Genomic DNA, 21,780 nt, shown 5'->3' with positions numbered 1-21,780 from the left:
GCTACAGGCAAACGCTCCACTTTTCCTTTGCGCTAGTTTTCAGAAATCCACAGCACTGAGTTTCCTCCAGTACTGGTGCAGCTTGTTTCCACCAGTACAATGGGTGGAGACCTGGGATAGTCCTGGGGGAGGTATAGGGTACGCCCACAGCTGCCAATTGGCTGGCCTTCTGTCTGGGCGAGGCACTGTCAGGCTTCTACCATGTAACTTCACTGCGGAGCTCCTTTACCTGCTGCCAGCCAAACATCTCTGCTGCAGAAGGCGGCAGGGACGCTGCCATCCCCCGCTGGGACTGTCACCGCCGGCCTCCCTGCAATATCCCCCGCTGTCACTTTTACCGTTGTCATACTACCTGCAATATGTCATGCTGTAGCCACGGGCCCCGCTCTCTCGCTCCCCGCGGCTGTCAGCCCCTTCATTGAGAACAGCGCTCTGACCGAGTGGTCCCTTCCAGTGCTCTCTCGTCTCCCCTCGGCTGTCAGCCCCTTTCTTGAGAGCAACGCTGTGACCCTGTGGTCTCTTCCCCAGATGGCAGTGGTGGCGCTGGCAACAAGGCTATTAGTCTCCATGGCCACGCACCGATCCACGGCCACAGCAGTGCTTCTCGGCAACCTCCTGAAGCCGACTCAGTCAGTCCTGCTACTCCTCTAACCCTAACCCTCCAGCCACGGCAAATATCGTTCCTGTAACCCTAACCCTCAAGCCACAGCAAACCCCTACCCTAACCAGTCAGGAGCTTGGGGGCATTACCAGGGCAGATACAGTCAATCGCTATGTCTCCACCCATACTTCTGGTGGAGACAAGAAGTATTAGTACTGTTTCCTCCCACATGACCACACATTCATGGTTCTTGTTGGTTGTTAACGCAATCGAACCTATGCAGATCTATGTTATCAGCAAAGTGAACAGCGAGTCCATCCTTAATCTGGACAGCAAATGGTAGAGTCCCCCCTTATACTACTACACGTATCCAAAAAGGCAGGAAATTCTAGCACTTCTTTTTATCCTCATCCTTTACCATCCCTCCCAAAGGAGTAATGTGCTGGGATAGTGGGGAAAACAAACAAAAAAAGGGCATTTAAAAAAAATTATTAAAAAGGCACATGAATCTAAATAAACTTACTGCATTTGAGACAGTCTGAAAGCCAGGAAATCAAATATGTTGGTATCTTCTGACTTTCTAATTAAAAGGGTAGTCTGGGAAATCAGCAAAAATGGCCACCGTCTCCAGCCTGTGAGACAGTTGGCCAAAAGTGTAACTAGGATGGGTCCCCCCTGCTCTCAGATCTCCTCAACCTGTCTCCAAAGAGAGTTTCTCATGGGCTACAAACGGCGGCCATTTTGTTAAATTTTCAGACTAAACTATTAACCTTCAAAAATCACATTAAAATTGAAAAAAACCCTTCCAAAAATTAAACTTCTTTTTCCGTAAATTTTGAATTTATGTCGCATGTAAATATAGTTGCTGCAATACTTAGTTACATTAAGTGCATTCTTAAGCCCTTAGTGGACAACTAATTTTTGCCTTAAGACACCTTGTATTTTGCAGGACTAGTTTGGGTACATATAATTTTTTTTTTTTGCTGCGGGGCAATAAAAAGGTAGATTATACTTACCCTATAAATGTTTTTTTAGGGAGTCTCCAGGACAGCACACCTGTTCCTCCTCATGATAGGACAGGAACACACAGAGGGTTAAAACACCTCCCTTTTTCCCACCTTCCTCAGTGATTTATAACGAAAACTCCAGGGGTAGGAACTCAACTAAATTCACTACCCATAACGGTATAAGAGAAATAAAATATATCTTCCCTTTTTTCGAGGAAGGGGGAGGGAGGATGTGCGGGTGCTGTCGTGGAGACTTTCACCCCCAAAAAACGATTATCGGCAAGTATAACCTACCTTTTCCCTATTGTCTCCACGACAGCACACCTGAGGCGTACCAACTAAATTGTGGTGGGACCACGGCTGAAAGAACCGTTCAGCCGAAAGTCAGATCCTCGTCTGCCTGGCCATCTAGCCTATAGTGTTTGGTAAAGGACGGTATTCTTTTCCAAATGGCTGCTCTACATATCTGTTCTACTGATGCAGATGCTCTTTCCGCCCAAGACATGGATACTGCCCTCGTCAAGTAAGCCCTAAGGTTTTCTGGGGCTGTCTTATCTATCGCAGTGTAGGCTTCCGTGATAACTAATTTAATCCATCTGGCTATGAAGTTTTTTGCCGTATTCTTTCCTTTTTTGGGATCAAAGAATTGGACAAAAAGGTTATGGTCTTGCCTCTACTGGCTTGTGGCACTAACATATTGGAGTACTGCCCTTCTCAAACCTAATCAGTGAAATTCCTTCTTCTCATTTTTGGGGTTACTGCCAAATGAGAGGATGACTGTCTTGTAATCCATAAAAAGATACGACCTTCGGTAGGAAGGATGGGTCTAATTTAAAACACCATCTTGTTATCCGATACTCTATAAAGATGGATAGCAGATGGACAGGGCCTGTAACTCACCTATTCTTCTCGCTGAGGTAATGGCCACTAACAACACCATTTTTAAGGTCAGATTTCTAATAGAGTCCGAGTCTATAGGTTCAAATGGACAAGCCCATAAGAATCCAGTTTAAAATTCCATTGGGGCACCATGGGTTTCAGACTGTCTGCTGCCCTAAGGAATCTTGCTATCCAGGGGTTTTCTGAAAACCTAGTGTCCTTAAAAAGCACTATGTGCCACTACCTGGACCCTCAGAGTGCTTCAAGACAGATTTTTATCCAGGCCTTCCTGAAGGAACTCTAGGATCACAGAGCTGTCAGGAGAGGAAAAAGTGATTTCCCTCTCTCTACACCAAGATACAAATTTATTCCAGACCTTCTGATAAATGTTGTTTGTTGATTCCTTTCTGCTGAGTAGGAACGTGTTTACTACCTCTGTGGAGAAACCTCATCCTAGCAGCATGGATTTTCAAAATCCACGCTGACAGATGTAGGTTCGCTAGATCTGGGCGTTTTAGAAGACCCCGAGTGAAAAGGTCTGGTTACACTGGTAGTAGGACGGGATCTTGCCAACTTAGACTCTTTAGAAGCCCGAACCAACTCCTTCTTGGCCAGAAGGGAGCCATTAACATAAGGGTGCATTTCTGGCAGCAAAATTTCTGTAGGACTCTTGGAATTAATAGAATTGGAGGGAATGTATAAACCAATCCCTGGCCCCAGTCCTGCGTCAGGGAATCTATTGCTGTCGGGTCGTCTCTTGGATTGAGTGAGAAGAATTTTCTCAATTTGCGATTTTTTTTCTCATCGTGAAGAGGTCTGTGAACGGTGTTCCCCATCTGGTCGTGAGCGCACTGAAGACCTCCTGTGAGAGGGACCATTCTCCTGGATCTAATTGCTGTCTGCTTAGGAAGTCTGCCTTTTAAATGGGTCGCTGAGAATGTTAAGACATTTTTCTCTGCCCACAGAAAGATTTTTTTGTGCTATATTCTGCAAGGCACTGTATCTTGTCTTTCCCCGACGTCTGATATGAGCTACTGCCATCATGTTGTCTGATAAGATCTTCAAATGTCTGCCTTGGATGACTCCCTCTATTTTCTGTAGGGATTTCAGAATCACTAACAGCTCTCTGACGTTTGAGGATTGTTGACTTACCCTCCAAGACCAGATCCCCTGAAGGTAAAGCTCCCCTACGTGCGCGCTCCCCAGCCCCTTGCGCTGGCATCTGTCGTGATGCACAGCATTGGATGCTGTGACCAGTGAATGCCTCGTGAGAGATTTTGGGTTGAGAGCCACCAGACCAGAGACCCTCGCTGCATTGCTTATATGCATCTTTTTGTCTGGGGACGATTGCTTCCTGTTCGCTGCGGCTAAAATTGCTGCTTGTAATATTCTTGCCCGAGCTTGGGCCTATGCTACAGCAGTGATACTTTAGAGATTATAGAGAGGTCCCGCAGCACACCTAGTATATGCACATTAGTGCAGAGGTTTCCAATAATAGTATGCCAAGCCACCTGTGGGGTCATGAACCTAACCCCAGGTATATGCAATAATGTCCAAAAGAGGCGGCAGCATCAACGGTGTAGAAATTGTAGAAAAAGGATTTTATTCCTCCGTAAAAAATGGCGACGTTTCGACTTAATCTAATCTGTGTGTTCCTGCCCTTTCAGGAGGAGGTGATCTTCAGTGTGTGGTCATTGGGACGATAGGGGGGGGGGGGGGGGGTTGAGAAGCCTTTTCATCATTGTTTTTTGCAATTTATTTTTTGGAAATTATACGTGATGACACCAAAATTTATTTATTTAGGTTTTATTATGTTTTACCACTTTCGTACCTTCTTTGACCCCAAAGTCTTTACCAAATGCCCGTCGGTGTGGTGGGTTCTGCCTCTTTTCATATTGTGATACCTACGGGTTACTCTGATTATGTAATTATGTTTATTTATTGTATGAGCGCTGGAACTTTAGTATAAATGCGTGATATATAAACTCATATTATAGTTTGATGCACTCTCTTGGGGATTTTAATTTGGTATTTATCAACTTGCATCCCTCTATTAAATATATGTACGCAAGACCTGTGTGCGGCACCACATTCTAGGACCAGAGCATTTTTATTTTCCCATGGACAGAGCTGTATTAGATGTCTTTTTTTTTAGGGGGGGGGGGGGGACTTGTGGTTTTTATTGGTATCATTTTGATGTATATGCAATTTTTAAAATTGGTCTTTTATTCCTGGTTTGAGGAAGCGAAATGATCAGAAAATGGCTATTTTGGCTTTTTTCATTCCCCCCCCCCCCCCCTTTACAGAATTTACTATGCTGGAAAAATAATGTAATATTAGTACAGGTTGTTATGGATGTGGTGATACCAATTATGTGTAGTTTTGGGGGGGGGGGGGGGGGGGTTGAAAAGGAACCAAAAGCTTTAAAAAGATTTTTTTCTGTAAAAACGTTTAGGTGCCAGTCAGCAACGACTGCACCATCTGCAGGGTTCAACAGTGTAGAGGATTGATTTGATGAACGAGTCCTCATAATTGCATTCATTTTATGGGGAAAAAACCCCTACGTGACAATCAGAGAGCAAATATGTGATGTGGGGGTTGATAAAATGTACGGAAATTCATGTCACTCCTCCTGTGGGAATCACAGATCTTCTATTCTGCCCCTGATCTCCCCATCCCCTCCCTCTCTGCTCTGAACACAAGATGGTAGATAGCACCATTTTGCAAACTCATTTTCCAGTCCCCAAATTACTTTTTAAAGTGAATTAACGTAGAAAAAGTATAACAATTATTGTATCTAAAAACAACTAATTTCTCTGTATGAAAACAAAATGCAGACCCAGTACATCATTCTAATTATACACATGGCAAGTGAGTGAGAAACAAAAGCAGCAACACAGTGGAAAACTTTTTTTTTTATCCAAAGCGCAGCGATTGAAAGGCTGATACGATCTTTGCACATAATGAATGATTGAGCAGATAACAGGCTAATACGGCTCTTTCCCTGCAAATGTGCAGGAACAAAAAGAAGTAAAAAACTGTTAAAAAGAAAAACAACATCAAAAACTCAAGTTGCAGCCCCAGAATTGAAAATCTATAATTGCTCACATGTCAAACAGTAAGACAAGATGAAAGTCAGATTATTCAACAGGGATTTAAAGCGACCCTCCTGTTTCTATGCAAAATTCTGTTCTGGGGCAAAATCTGGGGAATATATTACCTGCAATAGTTCTCTGCCGGCTCCAGGTCCTGTTTTCAGTCATCAGAGAACCAGTCTTCAGACTACCTAATCCCCACAGTGCATTAGTAGTGTTAGGACTACCAGCGAACTATACCTGTTCTCCGATTGGCCAGAACTACTCAAGTGATAAACACTGGCCAATCAGGGAGCAATGTACAGTGTGCATCTTAGACAGCTGAAAGCAGGGCCATGACAATTGGCCTGAAGTGTGCAGATCACAGCAGGTTGTTAAATGACATCTTTAGAAGAAACATCCAACTGACATGAAATGTTGAGTAACGGTCAAATTTTTTTTAAAAAATCCCAGTCCTAGAAGTTGTCAGAATCGAATGACACTTTCTATATGTGATTGTAACACTGATATAGGTAATTCCAATATCAGACCAAAAAGATAATTTATTGCAGAAAACACTTGAAGGCAGGCTCTAGTACCCTGTTGTATCGCCTCTAGCTTGGATACAAGATGTGATACGGGCAGGCATGGAGGCTCTAGTATCCTGTTGTACCACCTCTAGCTTGGATACAAGATGTGATACAGGCAAGAAAGCTCTAGTACCCTGTTGTACCACCTCTAGCTTGGATACAAGATGTGATACGGGCAGGCATGGAGGCTCTAGTACCCTGTTGTACTGCCTCTAGGTTGGATACAAGATGTGATACAGGCATGAAAGCTCTAGTACCCTGTTGTACCACCTCTAGCTTGGATACAAGATGTGATACAGGCAGGCATGGAAGCTCTAGTACCCTGTTGTACCGCCTCTAGCTTGGATACAAGATGTGATACAGGCATGGAAGCTATAGTACCTGTTGTACTGCCTCAAGCTTCAATACAAGATTTGTTACGAAAAGGCATGGAGGTTCTACTACTCTGTTGTATCGCCTTTAGCTTGGATACAAGATGTGATATAGATGGGCATGAAGGGTCAAGTACCGTTATACCCCCTCTAACCCGGAAACAAGATTTGATACAGGCGGGCATGGTAGGTCCAGTACCCTGTTATACCGTCTCTAACTCGGAGAGATGTTATACAGGCAGACATGCAGGCTATAGTACCCTGTTATACCACCTCTAGATTAGATACAAGATGTGATACGGACGGGCATGGAAGCTCTAGTACCTTGTTGTACCGCCTTCAGTTTGGATACAAGATGTGATACAGGTGGGAATGGAGGCTCCAGTACCCCATTGTACCGCCTCTAGCTTGGATACAAGATGTGATATGGCACGCACGGAAGCTATAGTACCCTGCTGTACCGCCTTTAGCTTGGATACAAGATGTGATATGGGTGGGCATGGAGGCTCTAGTACCCTGTTGTACCGCCTCTAGCTTGGCTACAAGATGTGATACAGGCAGGCATGGAGGTTCTAGTACCCTGCAGCATATCGCTCCACATTTGCTGTAACTGAGTGTCTAGATTGTGGAAACTCGTAGGCTGTATAAGTTGGCATCTCAGATGGTCTCATACATGTTCTATTTGCAATAAATCTGATGACCGGGCAGCCACAGAAGTGTGACAATGTTGTGGGGACATTCCTGTGACCCCCTTGTGTGTGCAGCCGAGCATTATCCTGCTGCCTCTTGGAAGCCGCCATGAGAGGAACACATGTGGCTGCGGGATGTCCTGAACATATCGCTGAGCTGTCATTGTCCCTCAGACCACTACTAGGGGTGACTGACTGCCATATGCGATGTACCCCCAGACCATCACATCACCCCCAGGGGCAATGCGCCACTCCACAGCAAAGGCAGGATTGAGTTGCTTCACCCCAAGGTCTCCAGACATGAACACGGCCGTTGTCAGTGTCCAAACCAAACCTGGATTTGTTGCTGAAGACAACCCGGTTCCAGTCCGTAGCATCCAGTCTCATCAGTCGCAATAACGCTGCAACTGTAGACGATGGTGGGTGTCAGACTGCAAACGTAATGGGTGCTGTGAGACCAAATGTCCTTCAGCCAAGCACCTGAAAATGGTTCGGACAGACACAGGGGTAACAATGGCGCCACCTGCCTCTGGATGGTGGACAACAAAACAGCTGGAGCTGCTCGTGCTTATCAGTCGATCAGATGACATGCTCTACTGGTGATCTCTCGAGGGTGTCCTGGGCCCGGTCACCTTGTGCGAGTTCCCTCACGTATCCACTGGTCCCAACACCTTAACAGTCTGGTCAGAACGGCCCAGGTGATGGGCAATTAATCGATACGACCATCCTGCTTTCCAATAACGCTCCCCTCTCAAACTCTGTTAACTGGGTGACATCTCTTCTCTGCGTCGTAGAGGCGTCTGGTGGCCAACAAGCTCTACACAAGCGGAAGAGGTCCACTACACACAAGGAGCCTCTGAGAGCCTTTTAACAGGCCAAGGGTGGAACCACTTTTGGTTTCTCTGGTGGCAAGACCGTTCATCTAATCCCACCACAACCCTAATAATTTGTATATCTGCCTGAGATGGAACTGCATGCCGAATTTTGCAGCAAAACGACAACAACTTCTGGGCGATATGCGCTTACAGGAAAACAAAACAAACAAAAAAAAAAAACTTTTCTTCGATTGTCTCCTAGCAACATTGTGTAAAAGCACAATCTAATTGCGTATGTACAGCGATAGAGCATAGGGCTCGTGCGTAATATGTGGTAATATAGAACATGCAATGAATATGTGAATGGATCAATGAAAATCAGCGCACTGTCACTGACTCCATTCATTGCATATCATGCACACGTACATTGCGCGCGTAATACGCAATTAAATTAAGCTTGTGTGACCCCGGCCTAAAGGTGGCTTCACACGAGACTATACCCAAAACCGCTCACGACTGCGCAGCATATTTACGCATGAACGAGGTTTGAAGAGGTACATAATCTGTGTGTTGTCTGCCTGTAGTACTGTACTTTTTGCGCACGTAAGGATAGTTCACACGCGGGTCACACCCTTTCCGTGGATTAATGGCTATTTAAAGCCTAAACTAGTTCCAAATGCGTTTTTTTCCCTGCATTTTGCACAGGGTCACGCCGTTCCCCTTGTGTATTTTCGCACCTCCCATAGACTTTTATGAGACTTTTGCTGCACAAAACGCTGGGAGATAGAGCAGGTCCTATTTTTTTCCCCGCGCTCATGGGAATGAAGCCGTTGAAATCAATGTGTTCTGTTCTCTGTGTTTTAACGCGTAGATTTGGCGTGCACAAACCCGTTCGTGTGAAGAAGCCCTTAGTGCGATCTGGGATCAAAAGGAATTGCTGTAGGTTTTCAGTGAACCGCTTATTACATTACAGCCATAAGAGAGGACTTGCTAACACTGCCAAGCCCGTAGCCCTCCTATTGCCCCCTTAGCATTCCCTTCCTAGGCCCGCTTGTAGCATTGGCATTGTATGGCCAGCTGAGCCCAATTATTAATTACAACTTTGCAGTCCAGGAATTACATTTGGTTAAAAGCAGCCAAATCCATAGAAAATATCCCATTTTAGCTCCCTTTCTATCAGTGGGTTATTGTACTCCAGGTATGGCGCAGCAGACAAGTTGTGAGATGCAGGTGCTTTCCTGGCTTTGTTTTCTATCTGATCTTGCAATCCAATTCACGTGACCATGAAGGTATTAAGTACTTTGAGGGTTTAGCAGTCAGATCAGCTACATAACGGCTCGGTGCCACGGCCATATGCTGCCGCAGTAACGGAGGCGAGCGAGCCACTAGAACCAGGATGTCAGGGAACTGCGTCGCTAGTGCTAAAATAATAATCACTGAAATATAAGAGGAGGCACTACATACACCGTATACAACCAGAGCAGCGATTCAGATCATTTAGCGTCCTTTTAGACGAAGAGATTCTCGTTTGAACGAGTGACGTCACCGCTAACTCATTCGCTCTCGTTTAGCACGTTCAGACAGGCAGATTTTTGGCTCGTTCAGTCTTTCACATTCGCTGTATAAGTGAGACTAGTAATTATTAGGAAATTATAGTACCAGTGTTTCTGGTAGCGCAATGCGCCACACAGCTCTGCTACATGCACATCACACGCACACACAGCTCTGCTACATGCATTGTTCATGCCATACAATAGGAATCAGAAGCAGCACTGCACTGGAGATGAAGGACCTGTGATGATGTCACCATCATGCTCCGCTCCTGCATCCTTGTGCAGATTACAGGTGGACTATAAACCCCCTGCAGCCTCAGTTGCTAGGGAATACTAACAAACACCTAGCCGGACAGCAGCAGTGTGCGTACAGGACCTGTGATGATATCACAGTCGTGATCAGGAGCAGAGCATGTAAATACCTCACTAGGGATGAAGGACCTTTGATGACGTCATCGTAGTGTGATAAGGGGTGAAGCATGCAAGTCACACACTCACGCACAGACGGACAGGTCGATATTAGTAGCTTGATACAATGACTGAGCGATCGCTGTTTAAACTGAACAATAAGGCTGGGTTTACACAGGGTGGATTCCCGTCGGAAATCTTACGGTTTGGCAGCAGCAAAAACCGCGAGATTTCCGCCAGGAGAACCGCTGCGGTTTAAGCCACGGCGACTTTGAAGCGGCCCGGACGCCCGCTTTTCCGTTGCGGCCGGCGCTCCCATAGAGGAGAGCACGGCCACAACGAAAATAAACAAAAAAAGAAAGGTAAATAGTCATGCTGCATCTTCCGAAACCGCGGCTGCGGCGGCCGCAGCTTCACCCGGACTTACCGCAGCGGATTGGCCGTCCCGTGTGGACGAGGTTTCTGAGAAATCTCGTCCACATGGCTGGCTAATCCCGAGATTAGCGGCTGGCTAATCCCGAGATTAGCGGCCGCGGGCGGATTTGCCGCGGCCAAATGCCGCGCGGCAAATCCGCCCTGTGTGAACCCAGCCTTAGTGAACAAACCAACGATTTTTATGTCGGTATAAAATGAACGGCGAGCAAAAAGCAAACAATTTTCGTTCAGTCATTGGCTCTCGTTTGGACCAATCGATTATCATTCACTTTTGCTTATTTGAACAATAATCATTCCATGTAAAAAGGGCCCTTAGGTTATTGTTAAAGTGTTTTCCAGGGAAATCCTATTGATGACCTATCCTCAGGTTAGTTGGTTGGCTGAGGTCTGATGCTCGGGACCCTGGCCAAGCAGTTTATCTGGCACCCGCTGTCAGCGCCACCATACATGGGTACAGAGTGGAAGCTGATGCTCCGACCCAGATGTAGTGGCTGGTGCTGGTAACTGCAGGCACAGTTTTTATTTAAATCAATGGGATCTGTGCCTGCAGTTACAATCGCTGGCCACTACATCGGGGTCAGAGCAGCAGTTCCTGTTGTGGCATGATGGTTGTAATTAGAGATGAGCGAACGTGCTCATTTAGGACATTTACTCGATCGATCATAGCTTTTTTCGAGTAACTGCCTACTCGGGTGAAAAGATTCGGGGGGGCGCCGGGGGACGGTGGGGTGGAGCGGGGAATAGCAGGGGGGAGCTCTCTCTCTATTTTTATGCAAAATAATCGCTCAAAGCTGTTGCTGAGCGATCTTTGAACGATTATCTGCTCGTGTAAATGGACCTTTATATCCCTCTCCCCCGTTCCTGCCTTTGAAGTCTGCACCTGGTCTGAAAATACGACTGTTTTCCGTTCATAGGCAGACCTGACCGGGAATGGGGGAGCAGCTGAGTATAGCGCAGACCTCCCGCAGCCCCTACCACCTCCGCTAACAGCACTATAACTTGGGTCACACATGTGATACAAATGGCCTGCAGCCCAAACCTAGCCCACCGCCTCATTTTAGTGGCCCGCCGGCCGTGCATCAAACCTAGCAGGAATTCTTGTCACCCCACCTGCAGGGGCAGTACAGTCTATGAACGCTGACTTCCCCTCCTTGTGCCTACGTGCGCTGTCCTGTATGTAGCGCAGACACTGAGGGGAGGGGTCAGCGGTCACAGACTCAGCGGCAGCTGACGTCATCTGACCAGTGCTGCAGGTGGGATGAGTGGAAAGCCTGTAGAAGGGTTGTTATTACTAGTAGGGCCCACAATGGAGGACCATCTTAAGGCCACGACCACCATGGGAGAATTCAGTTGCGGACGCCCAATGGTTTCCTATGGGTGGCTAGAGCTAATAAATCAAATCCGCAAGTGGACATTGGGCTTGTATTAGTGTATCTTGGCGCCACCATAAAGCTAGGGGTTTGAGAGAACTTGGATGCAGCCACGCTCCTGTCACACCCCTGGCTCCTAATTGGCGAGTTGTCAAAGGTCCTAGCAGCACAGTGTTTAGTGCTTTTTCCGTGGCTGGACAGCTAGGGATTACTGTACCTGCTAGGCATACAGCATTCACTGAAATGGGTTGCATGTAAGGGGGAAAAAGAATGCAAGCCTAACCCCAAGTCACGGCACTGTTATGCCGGAGAACAGGCTGCTTATTGATGTGGCGGGGGGTTACTGTGCAGGCCACAAGAAGATCTGAGTCGGCCCCACCGACCAAGGGCCAAGGGCTCTGCGTTTCCTCTTTGGCGTCCGCTACAAGGGAGTGCAGCCTATAATCTTAACACTGCAGCCGGCGGGGACAGTCACAGGGGCCCCGGTAAGAGGAGGGCACAATCAGTGCAGCGCTGCTGCCGTCACCAAGGACAGTGAAAGCAGGAAGAGTGACATGGAGAAGCCACCGGGGACACTGCCGGCGATGCAGTGCTGCCCACAGTCACTGTAGCGCTGCTACCGTTAGCCCGCTGCCGCAGATGCCGCCAGGAAGACTCACAGGAATAAGCCAGCGCTGTGGGAAGCCACCGCCACCACCACCACCACTACCACTACTCACTGTCAGTCTAGCACTGCTGCCAGGAGGCCGCCGCGAAGAGTCACAGGAAGAAGCCGCCGGCAGGGGAAGCCACCACTACCGCCGGTAGGGTGGAGGCCGCTGCTGTCTACAGTCACAGCGGGGCTAGCAGCACACGCGTGAGTAGGAGACCGCTGTGCATTGCTGAGTTGAGTTCCAAGACATGCTGTCAGGGTGACTAATAAGAGCCTATCAGGAACAGGGGGCGTAAACCCCCTGTCAAGCACCTACTATCTTGACACCACTCACACTTCCGGTGGCATCAAGATACATTAATACCCATTGAGCCTTAGGCCTCCTGCACATGACAGACCCGAATTCCACATGCGGAATCCAGTCTTGAGGGCAGCGGCATCCGCGTGTACCTCGTTACTTTTGTTTTCATCTGTACTGTAGATGGTCCGCACGGCTCGACGTCAGACATGCGCAGTGCAGATTTATTTATTTTTTTAACTCCTGCGAAAGGGCCACGGATCAGACGGCTTCCATTGACTTCAATGGAAGCCATCCGCACGGAATCCGCACAAAAATAGAGCATTCTGCGATTTTTGTCCTCCGCTTGCGGAAACCACAATTGGTTTCCGCAACTCTGCAGGAAGAATCGATTTCCCATAGCATGCTATGGGTGCCATTTGCTGCGGATCTGCAGTGCAGATGCTCACCGCGGATTCTGCTGCAGATGTCCACCCATGTGCAGGAGGACTTAGACCTCCCTCACGCAGACGTTTTTTACCACGATTAGCGCAGCACTTTCAGCATCGCGCTAATCACGGTATAACACTCCCACTTTTTTCACTTTTCAATGGGACCGCTCAGACAGCCGTTTGATCGCAGTGCTTTTTCGGGTGGTGTCTGTTCTACTTTTGAGCATTTAGCGCTCCTCGTCAATGAGTGCTAAAAAACTAAAGTGAAACGCGGCAAATCGCGGCACTTACCACAACGCCTGTGCAAGGTAGGCCTTAGACACCAGGTACCACATGCATACATGACATCCCAGCGACGACTAGATAACACGCTACCCCTATAATCACCTGACCTATCTGTGGAGTGATCGCCCTGACAAAAGCGCTCCCACTACGCAGAGGCTCATCCTGTTGTAACCATGCAAAACCATTAGGCCATTTCCACACAGCCGAGAAAATTGTGTGAGATTTGTGCTTTGCCGGATTCTTTTTTTTTTTTTCCTTACATCACATTGCGGTGCAGGAAAATATTGCGGCATGTCCTATTTTTTGGCGTTCCTTCGCCCATTGTTTTCATTGGGGGTCAATAAAATCCTTGCACAGCGTGAGGTGCACGCGAGTCCGATGCGAGGTTTCCCGTTGCCGATCCTCCGGCGTGGCTTTTTGGAGGATTGATACTTCCTTGATTGACACAAAATGGCCGTGCACCCGCAGGGAAATAGCCCGTTCCCAAGCAATATGGGGTTGAGTTTCGTTGCCTGATATCATACTCACCCGTGTGAAGTTAGCCTAAGACACTGAACCCAATACATTTTTGCCATGTAGATAGTCACCGGGATCCATAAGGGACTCTCAATTTATGAAGGGTCATGAGAACCCCCTTGAAATATAAGCCCTCCCCTGAAAACAAGCCCTAGCTACATTACATTTAAAAAAAAAACAAAAAACAATACTCGCCTAGTAGGCGGCGTTTGGGTCCCTCATACTGGGTTGCTGCGCTCCGACAGTCTTCCGTGTGGTCCTCAGCGCAGAGCGAGCATTCTCTTCCTAGTAACGGGTCTTGAATACCCCGCCTCCAGCAAGAGATTGCTGTAATCGGATCACGAGTGCAGTGGTTTAGCCAATCACAGCCGAAGCGATGAACCAATCACAGCCATTCAGTGAATTACTTCAATGAATGGCTGTGGTTGGTTCATCGAGCGTCTGCTCTGATTGGATCACAAGCGCAGTGGCTCAGCCAATCACAGCAATCTCTCGCTAGAGGGGGGCTATTCAAGCCATGTTACCAGCGAGAAATGCTCTCTCTCAGCACTGAGGACCACACGAAAGACTACTGGAGCGCCGTAGACCCGTACGCCACCTGCTAGGTGAGTGTTGGTATTACCAGGTGGAAGTCCTGGTGGAGTCAAGAGTGACAGGTGGGGTGACGCCCCTGTACGTGATTGGATGCACAGGAGCATGCAGTGTAGGTCATAGAAGGCCAGTAACAGGGTCCGAAAAGTGAATAGAGCAAGCCCCCCATGCAGCATGTCTAAGGGGCTTCCTCGCTACGATGCCCTGAAGCCCCAACCCCCGACAGTGAAGCGGCTACTCATCACCCAATGCTGCGTTTCCCCCACCCCACTCCCCGGTGATGTTACTTTGTGCCCGATCCAGGGAGGACACACTGCCGCCATCCGAACACTGCTGCAACACACGCCGGTCCCAAGCGAGAAGTGGGCAGTGCTGCAGTCCTGCACCTTCTACATCACAACCGCTGCAGGGAGGCCACATGACCGGCAGACCCTGTGAGACCCGGCGGCCGCAAGTACTGCAGCTGAGTGGCGGTGTCCCTGTGGCCTCCCTGCAGCGGACAGATTCTCACCTCGGCTGAGAGAGAGCGGAGTGGTGGGGGGGGCTCTTGTGGTCGTGCAACGACGGCGGCGGCAGAGGAGAAGAGGCTTCCTAATCAGGTAGCTTGCGCCTTCTTGGTCCCAAGCGAGGAAGCCCCTTGCTATGGCTACAGTATGCGTTGACCAGCTACAGTGGACTTCCAGGACCTACAGCCCTGCCGGCTGTCCATCCAATCACGTACAGGGGGCGTCACCCCCGCTGTCACTTTTGACTCCACTAGGACTTCCTGGTGGCGTCAAGATACACTAATACCGTGAGTATTAACCCCTCCCCTGAAGATAAGACACTGTGCCTCTTTTGGGGCAAAGATTAATACAAGACAGTGTCTTATTTAGGGGGAAACAGTATATAAAATATCCAACTGAACAAAACAGTTTACAGATGGAACCATTCAGTCGCGGGGATTTCCCGAATGGAACAGGAAAGCGGAATCCCCAGCGCTGGTGCGAGAGCGCCCCCAGCATACGTATATGAGGGGCGTACATCGGTGCATCTAGGGCATGTAAACATAGGTGGGACCCCCTCCCCAGTCCAGATGTGGTTTTTCACAGAATTGCGCATCTGCGCACCTCCCATAGACTTCTATGGGGACCCTCGGTGCACAAATATGGAGCAGATTCTATTTTTTTTTTTTTTTTTGCGTGCGAAAAAAAATGAAAAAATTCTAACAAACCCACTGAAATCAATATTTTATTTTCTCCGTATTGCGCACAGAAATCCGTCCGCGTGAAGCAGCCCTTTGGGTAGAATAATTATATACCAGTAAAATGGCGCGTACAGAAGGCGGAGGGCACATTATGACTAGTAGGTGCCGGAAAAAACGCCGGATCCATATAAAAGTGGCGCCGATCACACGTGGGATCAGGCTGCGGTCCGGATTAGCAGCGGTTGCTATGGGCAACCTGTTATACAGGGTCAGCTCACATATGTGTACGAGGAGCCGCACATACCGAGCAGCCTCCTCCCAGCCGGAGACAGAGGAGCCGCCACTGCTGCGGGAGCTAATCCTGGAAGAGCCGCTTACTGTGACTCACCAGGGATGAGCAGCCAGCGGTGTCTCACATCCCCCATCCCTCCTCAGCAACATGGCGTCCCAGCAACGGAAGAGCCCCCTTCTCCACCAGCGACCGGAGCCGCTGACACCTTCCATCCATCGTGCCCCGACCTTCCCTGTACCGGTATCCCCTCCCCCACCCTCTCCTACCTAACGTTACCGATAACCGAGGAATCCTCCGCGCATCACTCACCATCCTCTCCGCGACTCTCCAGGTTACCAGGGGCAACTACGTCACCCAAGCCGCTGCTAGCACGTCACGCCGCTGGGCGGGTTACGTCGCGTACACTGGTTACCTAAACACACGTTCTAACCACGCCCATTACCCCGCCCTGATTGTGGACCTGTCGTGCGCTTGCGCAAAGCGTGGCTTAATCCTCTGAAATGAGTACAGTATAAGTGGGCGGTGTCCAGTGCTGTCATTTTATTGGTTGGAGATATAAATCCTGTTTGCTGATTGGTTATGACGCGCCAAGTAGCTGGCGTGGACGGAAGGGCCGGGTGAATGGGGAGTAGGGCATGCTTGTGTAGAGCAGCTGCGGTGTTGGAGCAGTGGTGCAGGTAGAGTATGTCCAAAGTAGTATATATATATATATATATATATATATATATATATATATATATATATATATATATATATATATATAATCAGGAGTGGGGCACAGTGCAGACAGCATGGTAATAGCTGGGCAGTATAGATATTTCTTTCTGGACTAGTGGGTTTATTTTAACTGAATTTGGTAATTCACTTTGTGTCAATTTTTTGTCGCGCACATATATATATATATATATATATATATATATATATATATATATATATAGTATTTTTTTTATTTATACAGTGCTTACAGTATCTACTATATAATGTTTGTTTCGGCGCTTTTTGGTACTTTCACGCAGGGGGAAACCGTTTTGGAAAAATGCGCAGTATTCACGCTACAATCATTGGGATTTTAGAAAATCTCCCCCACGCGCTGCGGAGAAAATGCGCAGTATAAATTGATCTGCGCTGCCTAACATATGGGGGGTATCGCCTGAACATATTTGAATTGCGGATTCCACGATCGTCATCCACGGTATAACATGAGCATTGAAAGGTATTTTTGAATTTTCCTTTTCCCCTTACGCTAGCGGAAGAAAAATTGCGGCACGCTTTACTTTAGTGTGGATTCCGCACGGGCGCCCACTACTAAAGTCAATGGATTAACATTGTGTACGAGAGACTCCCCCGAGGGACGTTCAGCTACTTTCTGGTGTAGTTTTCCTGTCTGCTATCTTTTTTTTTTCCGCGCAGACGATACGCTGTGCATCCGCATGGACAAACGCTCATATCTTCAATCTTCCTCCATTACTTTCCGCGATATATCGCACTAGCGGAATGGCTGTGGTATCTCCACTGCAAGCCATATGGAGATTTCAGAAATCGCCTTCTCGTAGTACGGGACGTTTCCATGCCTGTCAGTGGATGGAAGCCATTTATTTCAATGGGTTTTATGCACGCATTTCGTTTGCGCAAAAAAAAAAAATACAAAGCGCGCTCTTGTTTACCTGTGCATTAGTGCACGAAAATACCACACGTGGAGCTCGTTAACTTAATTGTCTGTTTCACTAAATGGGAGCGTGGTGGCGTGTTCTTTTTTTTGCTTTTGTTTTATTTTGCGTGCGCAAATGTGCATGATTTGAGTGCACACAAAGTACACTAAAACACGCACACGCGTGTGCAAATATGCAACACCCATTGTCCAAATATGGATGTAAATGTGTTTACGCCCGTGTGACACTGGTCTTGGCGTATGTTTACACATAGCGGAAATGCGTAACCAGCGGCGCCGCGCTCACTAGAGGCCACCGGGTCCCTGTGAAGGAAGCGCCAAGAACGCGAAGACTTCGAATGCGAGAGGAAGCGCTGTGGAGGAGCGCTGCTTCCCTGAAGTGATGTAAGGCGGTTTTGAGATAAAACCTCCCATCCATGGGGAAATTGCACGTTGGCGAGTGCGATATCCAGCTGTGTTTCACGGTCGAAAATGGCGTTCGCTAGTGTGAAGTTAGCCTTTTCCGTCACGTAGTGCGCAGCATATTTCTGTGACTGAAGTACATATATTCCCTGTGTCTTTCTGCATGTGTACATGAGTATTTATGCCTGCAGGAAGGCGTGTTTGTTTTTTTTTTTTTTTTTTTTTTTTTTACAGCTCCCATAGATTTTCAGGACATGCTGCAATTTTTTTTCTTCGTGTGCGTGAAAAACGCAGGTTTGAAACCCCCCCCGCCCCCCCCCCAATGCAAATCTATGGTATTTTGGCGCTGTATATTACGCTACCTTAGGGCTCCTTCACACTGGTGAACGCGATTTTGCCGCGAGAAAATTTGGCCTATGAGCTGCCTTGGCGTCAGCGGTGCTTATTCTTGCAAAAACATCGCTGCTGCTTGTGTTTTTCTCTCAATGGATAATAGGAGTTTCTAGTGTTAAAAACGCATCGCACGAAAATCGCAAGTGCGTGCGTTGTGATGTGATACATCAGAGGCTCCATAGGGAAATGTGGGAGATAGAATCCCACACCGCAAGTGGGAACGAAACCATTGAAAATCCTTGGTTTAATAATTCGGTGTTTTCATTCGCTCTCACATCACTCAAAAAAACGCACAATTTTTCTCGCAAGTGTGAAGGCCCCCATAGGCATCTCTCACACTGGCCCGCTTTTTACTGTGATTAGCGTAGAACGCTCCCATTGATTTTAATAGGGCCTCCCAGACCTGCGCTAGAACGCCGCAATTTTCAAGCCCCGTCTATTCTATTTTTCTGCGTTTTTCTTTAACGCACCTCATCGCCCATCAACATAATGGGGTGCATTAAAAAGGGCACATTTTAAACCTGCATTTTTCATATCTTGAAAAACCTATGGGAAAACAACCAGCCTGCAGCTAGTTGCGTCTGCAAAAAAAATGCCACTGGTCAAAAAAAAAAAAAAAACATGAAAAAATACACTATTTATAGCATGTTTGATATTTCTCTATTAATGACAGCTCATTCACATCTGACCACCGCTTTTTTTGCAAAAAAAATAAGACCCATAAGGCTGGGTTCCCACATGGCGTATTCCCGGCTGAAATCTTGCAGTTTGGCCACAGCGAAAAACCGTGAAATTTCTGCCGGGAAGGCGCTGCTTCAAAACCCGCGGCACTTAGCCGTGGGTTTTGAAGTGGCTTGGCCGCACGCTTTTCCGTTGCGGACGGCACTCCCATAGAGGAGAACACGACCGCAATGGAAAAAAAAAAGAATGGACATGCTGTGCTCGGCGAATCCGGGCCGCAACACCGGCCTTGCTGCGACGGATTCTCCGTCCCGTGTGGATGAGATTTCTGAGAAATCTCGTCCACATGGCTGGCTAATCCAGGGATCAACAGCCGCAGGCGGATTTACCGCAGTGAAATTCCGGACGGAATTTCCACGGCAAATCTGCCCTGTGTGAACCCAGCCTAGACCACTTTGAGGCCTCCCTCACACATCAACGTGGCAACGCGCCACGATTTAAATCGCAGCACTTTGCTGCATTTTACTTTCGTTTTCCTTGATGATGAGCGCTGAACAGACTCCGTTTGAAAATCGCGGCGCTGGAAAGCGGCTGTGTGAGAGGCTCCATTGAAAACAATGGGAGCCTCTGCCAGCATGTAAGGTGAGCCTGTAAACATGTGTAAGGTAGGCCTGACGCCACATTCATGCTGGTGTACCCATGTTCTGGCCGCCAAATTGGACATAAAAAAAACCCAATCGGACAGCAGGTGGACGCCACCCGCGTGATCTCCAATCTTCACAGAACCTGGGCCCACTTTCACCAGCAAAACGGGCCCCAACATGACGTGCGGCGATTTATTTATTTTTTAAGTAGTATTTTAGGTTGTATCCCTCTTGTTTGGGGTTTTTCGGAGAGTAGCATCGCGGTAGTTGTTGGAACATGAACTCGTCTTTCAGCTCTCGCCTTGCTCATGTTGTACATCTGGATGACAGGTTATTCTCTGCCCCGACTTCCAAGATGCCGCCTCGTCTACTTATCTGGGTAATGATTGCCCGGAGGTCAATGTTCCCATATCTTGTTTGCTGGTTAGTATTTGCTCGTTCTCTATGAATTATTTTGCAAGTAAGAGGTCCGTGCAGCCGCTGTAGTTCCACGTCCCGTACGAGGCAAACCGCATTCTAAGGGCTTGTTCACATGAGCGGATGTACGCCGCAAATTGCGCACACGTTTTTTTACTTCAATGGATCGTTCCCTTTTTTTGACACGAGAACACATGACACCATCTATCTTTGTGCGCATTACACCCATTAAGAGCCCATATTTATACACCAGATCCACTTGACCCTGTGTATTTGGGTGCCTAAAAAGACTGTCGATGGGCAAGAAAACGTAGCGCTACAGCGCAGTTTGCCCGTGACTACGCTGCAAATTCAAAAACTGAAATACGCATGAGTCCGTGTGAAGGACCCCCAAGGTCTTATCTCGTCACTTGCCTTCATTTCAATAGACATACACAACTGTTGTAAATCATTACAGCCCAGGGGATTGAAGAACTACAAAAATTAGTGTCTCCTTAAAGGGGTTTTCCCAGCAGGTAAAAATTGACGACCTAGTCACAGAATAGACTATCAATAATTAAATATCAGGGGTTCGCTTCCCAGGATTCCGGTTGATCATCTGTTCGAGTCTGCTGGGCCAGCAGGAATCGGACAGCTCCATACGGTGTGCAGTGGCCTGGTGTGGTATTACAGGCACAGCTCCTATTCACTTCATTGGGAGCTGGGCCTGCAATACCGTACTTGGCCACTGCATAATATACGGAGCTTGACAGCTGGCCCAGGAGACAGCTGATTGTTTAGGGTCCTAGGTGGTGGACCTCCACCGATCAACTATTGATGATCCATTCTATGGATAGATCATCAATTTTCAACATCTAGAAAACCTTTTTAAGGCCCTTCTGCAACACTTAATTTGTGCCATATAACAGGTGCTGATTGGCAAGATCAGCGTTTGGTTTTTGCACAGGCTGATGTACTTCGCCAGTTGGGAAATCACAGTGACCAATCAGTTATTGTCTTTATTCCCCACGATGATGTGTGGACCCTAAGTGGCGCCAAATGGAATCTTTTTGGTTTTTTTGCACGTGTATCGCGTATTTAACTGTACGCCCACAAAGCATGTTCATTGGCGCGTAGCAAACAGGAGAACTAAGTGAAATAGCTAATTCATCTAATGCGTTCCAAATGTGTCCAGCGTATTGCGTGCACATTTCCCCCCATCCCCATTGACTTCTATGGGGATTTTTGGTGCACAGAAAAGTAGTGTGCGTAGCAAACAGGAGAACTAAGTGAAATAGCTAATTCATCTAATGCGTTCCAAATGTGTCCAGCGTATTGCGTGCACATTTCCCCCCATCCCCATTGACTTCTATGGGGATTTTTGGTGCACAGAAAAGTAGTGTGCGCCACTTTTTTTTTACCAAAATGCCTGCGCAAAATACAGACATGTGAATGAATCCATTTAAACCAATCGGTGTATTGTCTGTGTAAATTTTGCGCACGCAAATATGCTTGCAATTACGTCTGTGTGAATTTGAGTTGACTGTCTATA

At 47.6% G+C, this 21,780-nt stretch overlaps 2 protein-coding genes across 2 annotated transcripts in view; one reads left to right on the top strand and one right to left on the bottom strand.

The window, feature by feature from the left end:
• ARL3 (ADP ribosylation factor like GTPase 3) overlaps nt 1-16,455 on the bottom strand; it is a 48,630-nt gene extending 32,175 nt beyond the window's left edge. The window contains exon 1 of the mRNA XM_066600919.1: nt 16,353-16,455. Coding sequence (XP_066457016.1) covers nt 16,353-16,355 — 3 coding nt within the window. The 5' untranslated portion in view covers nt 16,356-16,455. The remainder of the gene's footprint in view (nt 1-16,352) is intronic.
• Nucleotides 16,456-16,618: 163 nt separating this feature from the next.
• SFXN2 (sideroflexin 2) overlaps nt 16,619-21,780 on the top strand; it is a 55,181-nt gene continuing 50,019 nt past the window's right edge. The window contains exon 1 of the mRNA XM_066600918.1: nt 16,619-16,720. The gene's annotated coding sequence lies outside the window, so the exon portion shown is untranslated. The remainder of the gene's footprint in view (nt 16,721-21,780) is intronic.

The sequence above is a fragment of the Eleutherodactylus coqui genome, chromosome 4, assembly GCF_035609145.1.
Source record: "Eleutherodactylus coqui strain aEleCoq1 chromosome 4, aEleCoq1.hap1, whole genome shotgun sequence".
Lineage (NCBI taxonomy): Eukaryota > Metazoa > Chordata > Amphibia > Anura > Eleutherodactylidae > Eleutherodactylus > Eleutherodactylus coqui.
This window is presented reverse-complemented; position numbering and strand designations above follow the sequence as displayed.